Source organism: Diabrotica undecimpunctata, chromosome 9 (assembly GCF_040954645.1).
Source record: "Diabrotica undecimpunctata isolate CICGRU chromosome 9, icDiaUnde3, whole genome shotgun sequence".
Classification (NCBI taxonomy): Eukaryota; Metazoa; Arthropoda; class Insecta; order Coleoptera; family Chrysomelidae; genus Diabrotica; species Diabrotica undecimpunctata.
In genome coordinates this window covers 87,118,991-87,131,494 of record NC_092811.1, presented here as the reverse complement: position 1 = coordinate 87,131,494, position 12,504 = coordinate 87,118,991, and the positions used below count along the sequence as shown (strand labels likewise).

Sequence of the window (12,504 nt, the reverse complement as noted above, 5' to 3'; positions counted from 1 at the left end):
TGTTGCCGCGCGTTAAGGCGAGTGCATTTCGTCAACAAGTTGATCGTGATGGACGATGAAAAATATTTTACTTTGTCCAACTCTGAGATGAAGGGTAACGATGGGTTTAACACGAACGATTACGAAAATGTACCTGATGAAATAAAATTCAAAAGTAAGAAAAAATTTGAGGACAAAATTTTGGTATGGTGTGCAATTTCTGAGGCTGGCATTATCTCACAGCCCTACATTGGTGTTGTTCGAGGCGAAGCCTTAAACGCAAATATTTATATTCAAAGATGTCTCTGTAAATTGCTTCAGTTTGTGAACACACATCATGCAAATGGTCAAATAGTCTTTTGGCCAGATTTTGCTTCATGTCATTGCGCGAGGATCACAAGGGACTGGTACGAAATTAACAACATTACCTTTGTACCGAAAGCAGACAATCTCCCCAACCTACCTCAAGCTCGTCCAATTGAAGAGTTCCTGGGCAATATTAAGTCGGTAAGTCTATAATAACGGATGGGAAGTACAAAATCAGGAACAGTTAAGACGCCGCATATATAAAAAAATTAGAGAAATTGACGCCGAGGTCGTCCAAACGGTGATGCAACGTGTCAGGGAATTATTAGGCAAATCAAAAATAATGGTTCCTTGTCTGTCATTTGAATTTTGATTTATAATAAGGATAGTTAAGTTAAATTGTTGAATAATTTAATAAAAATATAAGATTATTGTGGTCAGAGTTACATGCTTTTGAAATTTTCTACATACAAGAACTCTTTGATGATAATAGGTCCAACAACCTTCGTCCTACATATGTAATCTACATTTACCAATTACATCAGATGAAGTGGAAAAAGCAATATCACAACTAAAAGATGGCAAAGTTCCTGGACCTGACAATGCATATGCTGAACTCATAAAGCTATTTAACACCGACGGTACTCAACGACTAACAAAAATATTCAATAACATATACTTAAACGTAGTAATACCAAGATCAAGGCTGAAGTCAACGTTTATTGTTTATTGCTCTACCAAAGAAAACAAAATGCGTATCCCACAATGATTTCCGGACCACCAGCTTAATGAGCCACATTTTAAAGTTATTTCTAAAACTCATACGTCAAAGGATATATAGACTAGGCCAAGAAAAAATCAGCCGTACACAGTTTGGTTTTCGGAACGCAGTTGGTACGAGAGAGACTCTCTTTAGCATACAAGTGGTATTTCAACGATGTAGAGATGTGAGTTGCGATATTTATGTATGCTTCATTGATTACCATAAAACGTTTGATACAGTAAAACACGACAAGCTGATGGAGGTATTACCAAATATTGGAATAAACACCTGTGAATTAAGAATTATAGCAATCTTTACTGGAATCAAACATCGTCTATTCGTACAAAGGCAGCAGAATCCGATGCTATCAAAATCAAACGTGGGGTCCCACAGGGATGTATACTATCACCCTTGCTGTTAAACATATACTCTAAGGAAATCGTTCAAGAAGCAGTAGAGGATGTTGAAGCCGGAATTAGAATTAACGGAGAATGTATCAATAACATCAGATACGCGGATGGCACGGTGGTATTCGCTGACAGTTATAAAGCCCTTCAGGAGTTAATGAATATAATAACAGAAGTAAGTCGGAGATATGGACTTTTTTACTGAACATTAAGAAAACAAAATGAATGATGATCTCTAAGAAGGAACAGCAAATTGAAAGAATCAGTGTGAATGGTCAACCAGTAGAAAGAGTAAAACCATACAGCTACCTTGGTACGAACGTCAATGAAAATTGGAACCATTACCTAGAAATAAAATGTAGGATAGAGAAAGCAAGATCTGCATTTAAAAATATAGCTAAAATATTCAAATGCCATGATTTATCAGTACCCATAAACATCAGGTTACTACGATATTATATATTTTCTATACTGTTTTACGAAGTTGAGTCGTGGACAGCAAGAAAATTGAGGCTTTCGAAATGTGGCTTTATCTTCGAATCCTGAAGATATCTTATACCGATTACATTACGATGTGGACGGTACAACCACAAATCTTTTCAGAGCAGCAGTTTGAAAATACAGATTGCCATGATGGTCGTTAACATCCAAAACGGACAAAAAGAAGCCGTAACTTACATCCAGATCCCGAACTTCAATTAAATGGAGCTCTAGTTGAAAAAGTTGACAAAATTACATATTTCGGAACATTCATAATGGACCAACTAGATCCACATCTAGAAATAAAACACCGAATAGCAATGACTAAAACCACTTGTCAAAACTCTGAAAATGAAAACAATTCTTTGCAACCTTCTCGGTTTAGAACTAAAACAAAGAATGATTAATTGCTATGTTTAGTCTACTCTTGTATGGAACAAAAGTGTGTATCCCAAAAGTATCAAGCATAAACCAAATTGAAGCATTAGAAATGTTGATTCATACACAAATGTTGAAGATCCTGGATGAAAAGAAAAAGTAACTGAAAAGTATTAAGTAAGGAGTGCCAAAAAAGATAAAGAATTACTAAGACTATTAAACATAGGAAAATGTTTTATCTGGGACATATTATATGACATAAATTGAGGGGGAATCGCTATAGAATACTACAACTAATTCTTAAAGGCAAAACAGAAGGTCGAAGAGGTGTAGGAAGAAAACAGGATTTTTTGGCTAAAAAATATTCGTGAATGCACTCAAATATCGTAGGACAATTACTCACTGTAGCAGAAGACCGAGAAGTCTTCTCAATGGTAATCGCCAACGTCAAATATTTCCGATATGTCACTGAAGTAGAAGAATAAAACGGCACTGAAAACTTTAAGCAAATACAGAAAACAGAACTAACAGATTTAACTTAAGCAAAGTAAAATATTTAGTGTTAAAACTCGAAAAAGAATGCGGAATAATTCTTAATTTTAGAATTTTAAGTAAAACCTTATTTAAAAATAAAAGTAATGTTACTAACCTTTAAATGTATCGACAAAATAAGCTACAAAAATCAATAACCAATGTTTTAGAAACTTCGTAAAATGATTTGGGTACTTCATAAATACTATTCGAACTATCCAAATCAGTAACTTATGAGGGACTAAAATTTAGACGTGTTTTACAGACGTGCAGACTAGCAAGTAAAGAGGAAATTTAAAAAAATATGGAGAAAAACGATGTTGATACAATGTTTTTGTTTTTAAAAACTTGATCTTCACGGACATCCCGTTTTATTTGTTTTACCAGAATAGTTGCATGTATACAGAGTGTACTAAATATTTGTATGTAAAATCGAAGCTACTGTTACAGTAAATGTTAAAATCTTTTATTTTTATTCTTTGGGTTTTATATTTTTTGCTGTGATCTAAATAAAATTAAAATCTTTAAAAATATTATGTGGAGGACTATACATATAAAACCCACATAAAATAAATTCGTATCCAAATCACTTTACAAGCAAACTCAATAGGTTTTTGTTAAACACAACGTTTTAGTGAGGTAGAGAGTTCATGTATTTTCTCATTCTTTAAATGCCACTTTTTTTTAGAATATCGACCATTAAATGCTGCTTCTTCTACTTTATTTACTGCTTCCTGGAATAGCGACCTACTATTGATAGTAAATGCTTTGGCCACTATAAATTTCTTCGACTTCTATCATTTTTGCCTTAAATTTTACCATTTTAGTTTTTTTTTCCTAATACAGTTAGGGAAGAATGTTCCACAGTAAGACATGTTCCACAGTGAGACAATACATTTTCTGAGGGCATGTCAACAGCGCTTTGCATGCTATCCCCACCATAAGGTTGTCTCAACACATAAAGTCTACCAGCAAATCTTAAGGCGCGTACAGACTAGCACACGCATGCGGTGAGAAGCTACGCATATGCGTGCGTACTCAAACCATTCGCGCTCAGAGCATTCGTTGAAATTAGAAATCATCGCATATGTTTGCGTGCTCAAGGCGCTCCATTCATTCGTGAAAAAATGTCGGAGCTGCTTATGGTTAGTGCCGCGTTTGTGGTTATTAGTTCATTAAAAACGAAAAAATAAAGGAAAAATAGGCCATGGTGGACGACGCATTTATTTAAAAGAAGAACCCTACAAATGAAGCCCGATTTACTAGTAGATTTGGCGTTAGAACGTAATACTGGACAATTTCAAAATTTTACACGTATGTCAGTAGAAGACTTTGAACGCCTTTTAAATGATATAGGCCCCGTAATAAAGAAAAACAACACAGTCTTAACAAAAGCCATACCTGTTAAGGAACGTTTACTGATAACATTAAGATTTCTGGCCACAGGGGATTTATTGTTGTATCACATTTGTATATTTATACACTAATTTTAATTTTCAACTGACATCTCAAAAACCTTGGTAGCCCATTTTTGTTTGCAGCATTAAAAGTTTAACAAAAAATTAGCACAAGTTCGTTAAAACCGCAATGCTTTATCTTCCATAACAACCGAAATAACCTATAAAAGTGTCCGAATTGGGACACACTGTACTTACTGTAAAAACACAATACCTTTGCCTGTACCCACGGACCTCTTGCAGTTGCTCCTTTGAGCCCTAAAAGACCCAAGTAAGCTACTCATTTTCTTCTTCACAACTGCTGAATCTATATCAAGATTTCTTGAAATCGACTCCCATGCATCTTCTTTTTTTTTGGTTTTGAATAATAAAACCTACTTTTTGGATCCCATAATATAGGATTTTCTTCATACAAATCTATTAATTGCAAACATTGTTCATTTGACCACTCCATTTTACACATAATTCAATAAAATGAATAAAACTCAATAAATCCGAACTTGTCTTGCAAATGTAACAAATCCCCACGCTATCCGTCTAAACTGAGCGCGAACGCACACGTATGTTTCTTTGATGTGTGCGAAAAAACCGACACCACTCTGGCTCGCAGCATGTGTGCTCAAGTCATTCGCGAGAAGTAACGCATGCGGCGAGAGGTTACGAAAGCGCCGTCCACATTTGCACACGTATGTGTATTCGTGGCTGCTCACCGCATGCGTTTGTAGGTCTGTACGCGCCTTTAGCTTCAGGTTCAGTTCGCTTGTTCGTTTTTGCGTGTCAGCTGGCAGTGTGATTTTTGCTCCCGAAAGTAATTATATTGTTTCTCAGATCGACCGATATTATTCGGTTGTGTTTTGAGTTAGTACTTTGATATTGATGATAAGTAAAGTTTGGTATTTTTGCATGTAATTAGGTAGCGATATTATTTTTATTTTATCTTCTTCTTCTTCAAGTGCCATCTTCGTTCCGAAGGTTGGCGATCATCAGGGCTATACGTATTTTCAAAACTGCTGACCGAAACAATTCGTTGCTGCTACAGCTATACCATTCCAGTAGATTCTTTAGCCAGGAGTTTCGTCTTCTTCCTATGGACCTTTTTCCTGCTATTTTCCCTTGCATAATTATTCGAAGCAGTTCATATCTTTCGCCTCTTGTAATGTGTCCCAAGTATTGCAGTTTTCGTTTTTTGATCGTAAATATGATTTCCTTTTCTTTATTCATTCTTCTCAAGACCTCGACATTTGTGACTCTCTCGGTCCATGATATTCTCAGGATTCTGCGATACATCTACAGTTCAAATGCCTCTAATTTTTTGGTATCAATTCAACGTTCATGACTCCATTCCGTAGAACAGCACAGAAAGTACGTAACATCTCATCAGGCGAAGTTTCATTTCAAGGCTCATATCTCTTCCGCAGAACACCCTCTTCATTTTAGTGAATATGGATCTGGCTTTTTCTATTCTTATTTTGATTTCTGCTGAGCTATCGTTGTCTTCATTTATAAAAGTGCCCAAATATTTGTATTTGCTAACTCGATCCATAATTTCATTGTGCAAATACAAATTTTGGACATTTTGTGTTGATTTCTTCGATATTACCATAAATTTAGTTTTCTTTATGTTCAAAGATAGTCCATATTCTTCGCTGCAGTCTGCTATCTTATTCACCAATGTCTGTAGCTCTTCAAGGGTTTCTGCGATCAGAACGGTGTCGTCGGCAAATCTCAGATTGTTTTTTATTATTTTCTAGATTCTTCTTCTATATAGATTCTTTTATTTTATAGAATTTAGAAAAAATAACAGACTTTGGTGAAATTGTACCTGTGCGGTACAGTGAGACAATCTTTAGTAAGGCAGACTGAGACGCGTCTCACTGTACCCCATCGAGGACGTTAGTTGGATAATACAAACTCAAACAAACAAGAAAGACTTACATTGCTTCTTCTTCTGACAGTTAAATGAGAGAAGCCGTAGAATTAGTCACAAAAGAAGGGTTTTCATTGCGAAAAGTAGTAGAACTGAAGGGGGTGTCATTTGAGACTTTAGCAAGGTAAATTGTAAAGGAGATGAGAATCAATTAGGTTTCGCGTAAAAGATTTTATTTTTTCAATAAACAATAATCTTTCTATTTCAGATACGTGAAAAAACAAAGGAATAGCCCTGATACCGAAGTGAAAATGAGACCTTTCTGTGAATGCCACCAAATAATGTCGAAAGAACAAGAATTTGCACTGACCGAATACCTCGGAATATGCTCAAAAATGAACTACGGCCCAAAAACTCTTAGAAATTGCCGTTTAGCATACGAAATGGCTAAAAAAACAATATTCAGATTTCGAAATAATTGGTCAGAAAATAGAGTTGTCGGATTAGAATGAAAGAGGTTTTAAAAAACGATCATCTAACTTAAGCATCAGACAATCAGAAATATGTAGTCTCTTGCGTGCTACATGTTTCAATAAACATAATGTGTCAAGTTTCTTTGATACATTGGTCAATGTCTTAGCAAGCACAAAAAAGTTGCCGATGGCTCTAGAGTATGGAATCTAGATAAAACTGGGAAGACAATTGTGCAGAAAACAAAACAGCGATCTCTTGCAAACGAGTTAAAAAAGTGAGTCAAGTAACTAGTGCTGAAAGAGGGTCTTTAGTAACGATCTATTGTTGCATAAGTGCTTTAGGAAACACGATTCCACCAGCTATTATATTTGGACTTTGGATTCCACCAGCTTGGTAATGCACCAACTGGTAGTTTGGGACTTGCAACACCTTAGAGCTGGATGAGCAGCAAGTTGTTTGTGGAAGTTATGCGTCATTTCATAAGACATACCTAACAACAGAAATCCAACATTTCTGTTGTTCGATAACTACGAAAGTCATCTTTCAATTAAATGTGTGGATTGAGCCAATCCAATGAAGTGACTATTTTAACCTTTCCGCCCCGTTGCAGTAATTAACTACAACCATTGGATGTTTATTTTTCATTTTAGACACTGTAGAAAGAGTGATGCACTACAACTACCTCGGCACCATAATAACTGAAGAATGGACCAACAACCAGGAGATTAGAGCACGCATCGGAAAAGCTAGATCCACCTTCAATTGGATGGGGGCCTTCTTCAAGAGTCACAACCTCTCTTTTGATACAAAAGTAAGAATGCTGCGATGCTACGTCTTCTCTGTCCTTTTTTATGGTGTTGAATCGTGGACGTTAAACGAAGATATGTGCAGAAAACTGGAAGCATTTAAGATGTGGCTATATCGGAGAATGCTTAAGAACCCGTGGACTGACCGAGTCACAAATGAGGAGGTCCTCAGAAGAATGAATAAGAATCGAGAAGTACTGACCACCATCAAATCTCGAAAGTTACAGTTCTTCGGACATATTATGCGAAATTAATCCACATATACTCTCGTTCAAGCCATCCTGCAAGGATTCCGTAAATCGTGTATTTTCTCTTATGATCGGGATGTTTTTGCGGAAGAGGATTTTTTTCATAGTTTCATCAGAAATCGGTCTGAACAGTTAACATGTTCTAATGGTACTGTCAAATCTATAGTTTCAGATTCCTGCACAAATTTTGATACTGTGATAACAACACTTACTATTGACCATGATTCTAAAGCAACCGCCATGACAACAACCCTCAAGTGTTTCGAGGCTACCCCAAAGCCACTCCAAGAATAGAAAACGCGGAAAATGTTTCATTCCAACAGATATTCCAGAAAAAATTGAACTTCAAATAAAGAACGCAGAAAAATGCAAAGCTAGAGCTAAGACAGTAAAAAAACGATTTATCGAATTCGTAAATAGTTCTTTAAATGACCAAGCAGAATCCCTGAACAGCTCATCTGAATATTATGCCGATCTTGATGCACCAATAACAGGATTCGAAGAACTGAATAGATACGCAGTCATTGATGACTAAGTTCAAGTAAAAAGTTTTGTCGACAAGACTTTGACTAATCTTTTCGATGATTTCGAATATGAGATTAATTATTTGAGAAGGAAAAAGCAAATTGAACAAGTTCCTTTATCCAAACGTTGCTAGTGTTTTATCGCAAGACATAGTGATGATTTTACCTGTACCAGTGTTATAAGGAAAAACAAAGAAGCAAAATAATTGTGTAGTTCGAAGTAAATTTTGGGGCACTACATGTTCAATGAACGATGTCTCGGTGTGGAGCACTATATGTCTCAGTGTGGACCACTGTAGGATACAGTGAAACACTCATGTTTTCAAGTTCAATCTGTTGTGTATTTTTGTAAAATAAAGGCCAATTTACAGGATTATTTGTTTGTGTTTTTAATATATATAGAAAAAGTTGTGGAAAAATCTCGAATGACTAAAGACCGTCTCACTGTGGACCATTCTCCCCTACTCCAGTAAATGACCGTTTTAAAGTGTAATTTTCCCTGTCACGACGATTGTCCAAATATTATGTTATGCAGACGACGCCATATTAATCGCCGAGATAGAAGACGACCTCCAAAGATTAACACATATCTTCAATACAACAGACAAGAAATACAATATGATAATATCATCAGAAAAAACCCAATGTATGACAACATTAGTTACGGAGATGAAGAAGAAGTACGACAACAAAGCTTAAAAGCAAGTAAAGCGGCGGGATCTCTTAATAACACAATCTGGAAGAACAAGCACCTAAGGCAAGACACTAATATATCTCTAGAATAAATATAAATAACTTTTAAATAACTCAATGGTATGGAACATTACTTTCATCTAACAAACAATCACATTACACCTATCTCTACTTCATTGGATAAAATCTGTCTCCTCAAGAACTTCCCCGTTTACTGTCAAACAATTACAATAGCAGACTTAAGTTCTCCAATCAACAATACAGGATAGTTTGAACCATGTTCTTTCAACCATCAATTAATAGAGTACGGGCATGTAAGTAATGTTTTATTTATTTGTTCATTTATTAATTTATTACAATTTAATAGACTATTTTACCAATTTTTGGGTCTTACCTTGTCTGCTTAAACATTTTATTCATTTTGAAAAAACCACAGACATGTAATATTGGCATAATTACTGTAATTTATATCATCTATCTTTGTTTATCTTTATTAGACAACACCCTAATATGGGTTTATTATTTCAGCATTTATTTAACTTTGTATCGAGACCTGAAGATGCTTTGCATATTGTAGAAAGCGAAACCGATCGTCTGGATAGTTAAATTAAATTGATTGTGAGTAAGTCTAATTTATTATTTCTTTTACCTTTTAAAAAAAAGATAGTTGCAAGAAGATTACACCATTATTGCAAAGCTAAACGAATTTTAGAAGACCGGAAGAACAAAAGCTTCAATATACTGGAGGTTAATCAAATACTAATCGGGAAAGATAAAACGCCACTTCCACTTTTTACTTTATCCTTTAATAAAAATAAAGATATGCTATTAATGAAATATTGGATCTGAGAGTACAAATAGAGGCTTACAGAAAACCAAAATTGATGCCTCAATACAAGCGCTGCCAGGAATACGGGCACACACAGAATTACTGTAAAAGGGAACCAAGATGTGTCAAATGCATTGGAAAACATATAAACCAAGACTAAAAAACTCAAAAATATATCTTCAAAATGTGTTAACTGTGGCAATGACAATTCTACTAATTATAGAGGATGTAGTACTGCAAAAGCTCTGCAAACACTAAGAAATAAAAATAAAAGTAACAAGGTTCCTGAGAGCTGACTAAATATAAAAAATATGGAAAATAGACACCGAAGTTTAAGAAGTGCTGAAGTTGCGGACAACCAGTAGAAGAAAATAATATAGATACAGTAACTGAAATGTTGCAAAAAATAATATAGAAAATGACTAAACAAGAAGAATTTAATAAAAAATTACTTGAAAAGCTGAACACGCTTAAGAACATCAGAAGCCGATCTTAATGAGACTATAATACCTCCGGACTGTAGGATATTCAAATGGAATACAAATGGACTCTTAAAACACTAGCAAGAGTTATTAGTAATCCTAAAAACACAGAAAATAGATATATGCCTAATTGCAGAAACACATCTAACTAGACAATCATTTTTTAGGCTGCAAGGTTATGAAATCTATCATGCCATATATCCACAAATTTCAGCCAGAGAGCTGCTGTCGCTGTTAAAAATAGTGTTCTACCGAGAACGTGAAAAAAATTGAAACTGAAGAAATACAATGTGCTTTAATCAGTGTTAAAACTAAGAAATACACACTTAAGATTGCAGCTGCATATTTCCTAAACATAACCTCAAAAGAGAAGACTATGCTAACTTCCTACTAACCTTGGATGAAAAATACAAAGTTGGCGAAGACTTTGATGCAAAAAATACCTGTTGGAGCTCCAGGCTCTGAATACCTAAAGTTAAAGAATTGCAGCATGTTGTGACTGGACACAAATGTGGATGGCATTCTACTGGCAAAATCACTTACTGACCAAGTGATGCAAATATAATCACGGACCTCCTAGATTTTTTCATATCCAGAGGTGTAATAACAAATTTTATAAAAATAGAAGATGTAAAGGAGCTTATAATTGACCACTTCGCAATTCTACTAACCATTAGTGAGGTAATGTGTTACTTAGCTTAAGTGTTACTACTGGAGTAAAACCTTCGTTGACCAATAGGTTTACGGACTACAGAAATTACGGGTTCCAATCAGAAATTTATGAGAAAAGCGGTCTACATCACTAAACAATTACTCTAAAGAAATTAGAGAGTTAATTAAGAAAAAAAGAAAGGCTCTGAAGGTATGGCAGAAGACTCAAATAACTAAAAGTGAGCTAAACAGACTCACACAACATCTGCACAGAGAAATCGCTAAAATTAAAAACGAATAAATCAGTTAGTACCTGAGATAACTAACTGATGATGAATGCACCGATTACTCCCTCTGGAAGGCGGCCAGAAAAATAAATAAGCCAGTTCAACATATACCTCCTTCACGAAAAGAAACCAGAACATAGTCAAGAAATCCCATAGAGAAAGTGGATGCGTTCGCTGATTATTTAGAAAATATATTTTATTCAAACGCTGGGGAAACTCATGTAGACGATGAACGATACTAATTCTATTAACATACAATTACCTACTACAAAAGAAGTTCAAAAATTAATCAAGAACGTCAATACAAATAAAGCTACTGGGTTTGATCTGATCAATAGTGAGATACTAAAAAGATTACCTACAAAAGCCATAGTAAAGCTTACTAGCTTACCCTACTAAATGCATCTTTTAGACTTAGATATATTTCCATCCTTTGGGAAACTGCAGAGGTCATAACGATACCCAAAGTGGGGCAAGATTACCATGAATTAATATCATCCAGGCCAATCTCCTTACTATCCATAATCTCCAAGATGTTTGAAAAATTGTTACAAGGAAGAATGAACCATATATTTAAACAAAAAAATATTCGATACACCAATTTGGATTTCGTGATAAACACTCCACAGCCGAGCAGATCCATCGAATAATAACTGAAATAGAGAAAGCATTGGAAGGAGCCAAAATTTGTTCAGCAGTATTTCTGGATATCGCAAAAGCATTTGACAAAGTATGTCACGACGGCCTATTAATGAAGCTGAAGAAAATATTTCCTATACAACTTTTTAAAATGTTGTAGTGATACCTACACAAGTGAAAATTTAAAGTTAAAATGGAAAACGATTACTCTGAGTTAAAGCCAATAAAAGCAGAGGTTTCACAAGGTAGCGTTCTTGAATCAGTACTATACCTTTTGTGTACATCTGACACTCCGGAGAGAGAAAACATTAAACTAGCCATATTTGCTGATGATACAGCAGTCCTTAGAATAAATAAGAGCAACTATAGAAGAATCTACTGTTAACCTACAAAATGCAATTAATGGCATAGAACGCTGGTCCAAAAAATGGCGTGTGTAAGTTTATTGAACAGAAATCAGTTCATACTAACTTTACGAACAAAAAAATCAATTATCTCCCAATTATCTTAAACAACAGCAATTTTATTCCTAGTAAGAAAAGAAATGGAAGGACCATTTTAAAAAGAAAACTGAACAGTTGAAGATAAAGTACAAAAGATGTATTGGCTGATGGATAGGTACTCCCAAGTTTCCATCCAAAGCAAAGTACTAATTTACAAACAGATATTGAAACTGGTGTAGACCTATGGCCTACAATTACGG

General features: G+C 35.0%; 1 protein-coding gene across 3 annotated transcripts in view; it reads right to left on the bottom strand.

The window, feature by feature from the left end:
• The window catches only part of LOC140450229 (uncharacterized), a 92,938-nt gene that overhangs the window by 35,028 nt on the left and 45,406 nt on the right, over positions 1 to 12,504 (bottom strand). Inside the window, exon 1 of one of the 3 annotated variants that reach the window (XM_072543739.1) lies at positions 2,963 to 3,106. The exons of the other annotated variants lie outside the window; for them this stretch is intronic. Coding sequence (XP_072399840.1) covers positions 2,963 to 3,044 — 82 coding nt within the window. The 5' untranslated portion in view covers positions 3,045 to 3,106. Of the gene's footprint in view, positions 1 to 2,962; positions 3,107 to 12,504 lie in introns of those variants that run through there. 3 annotated transcript variants of the gene reach the window in all.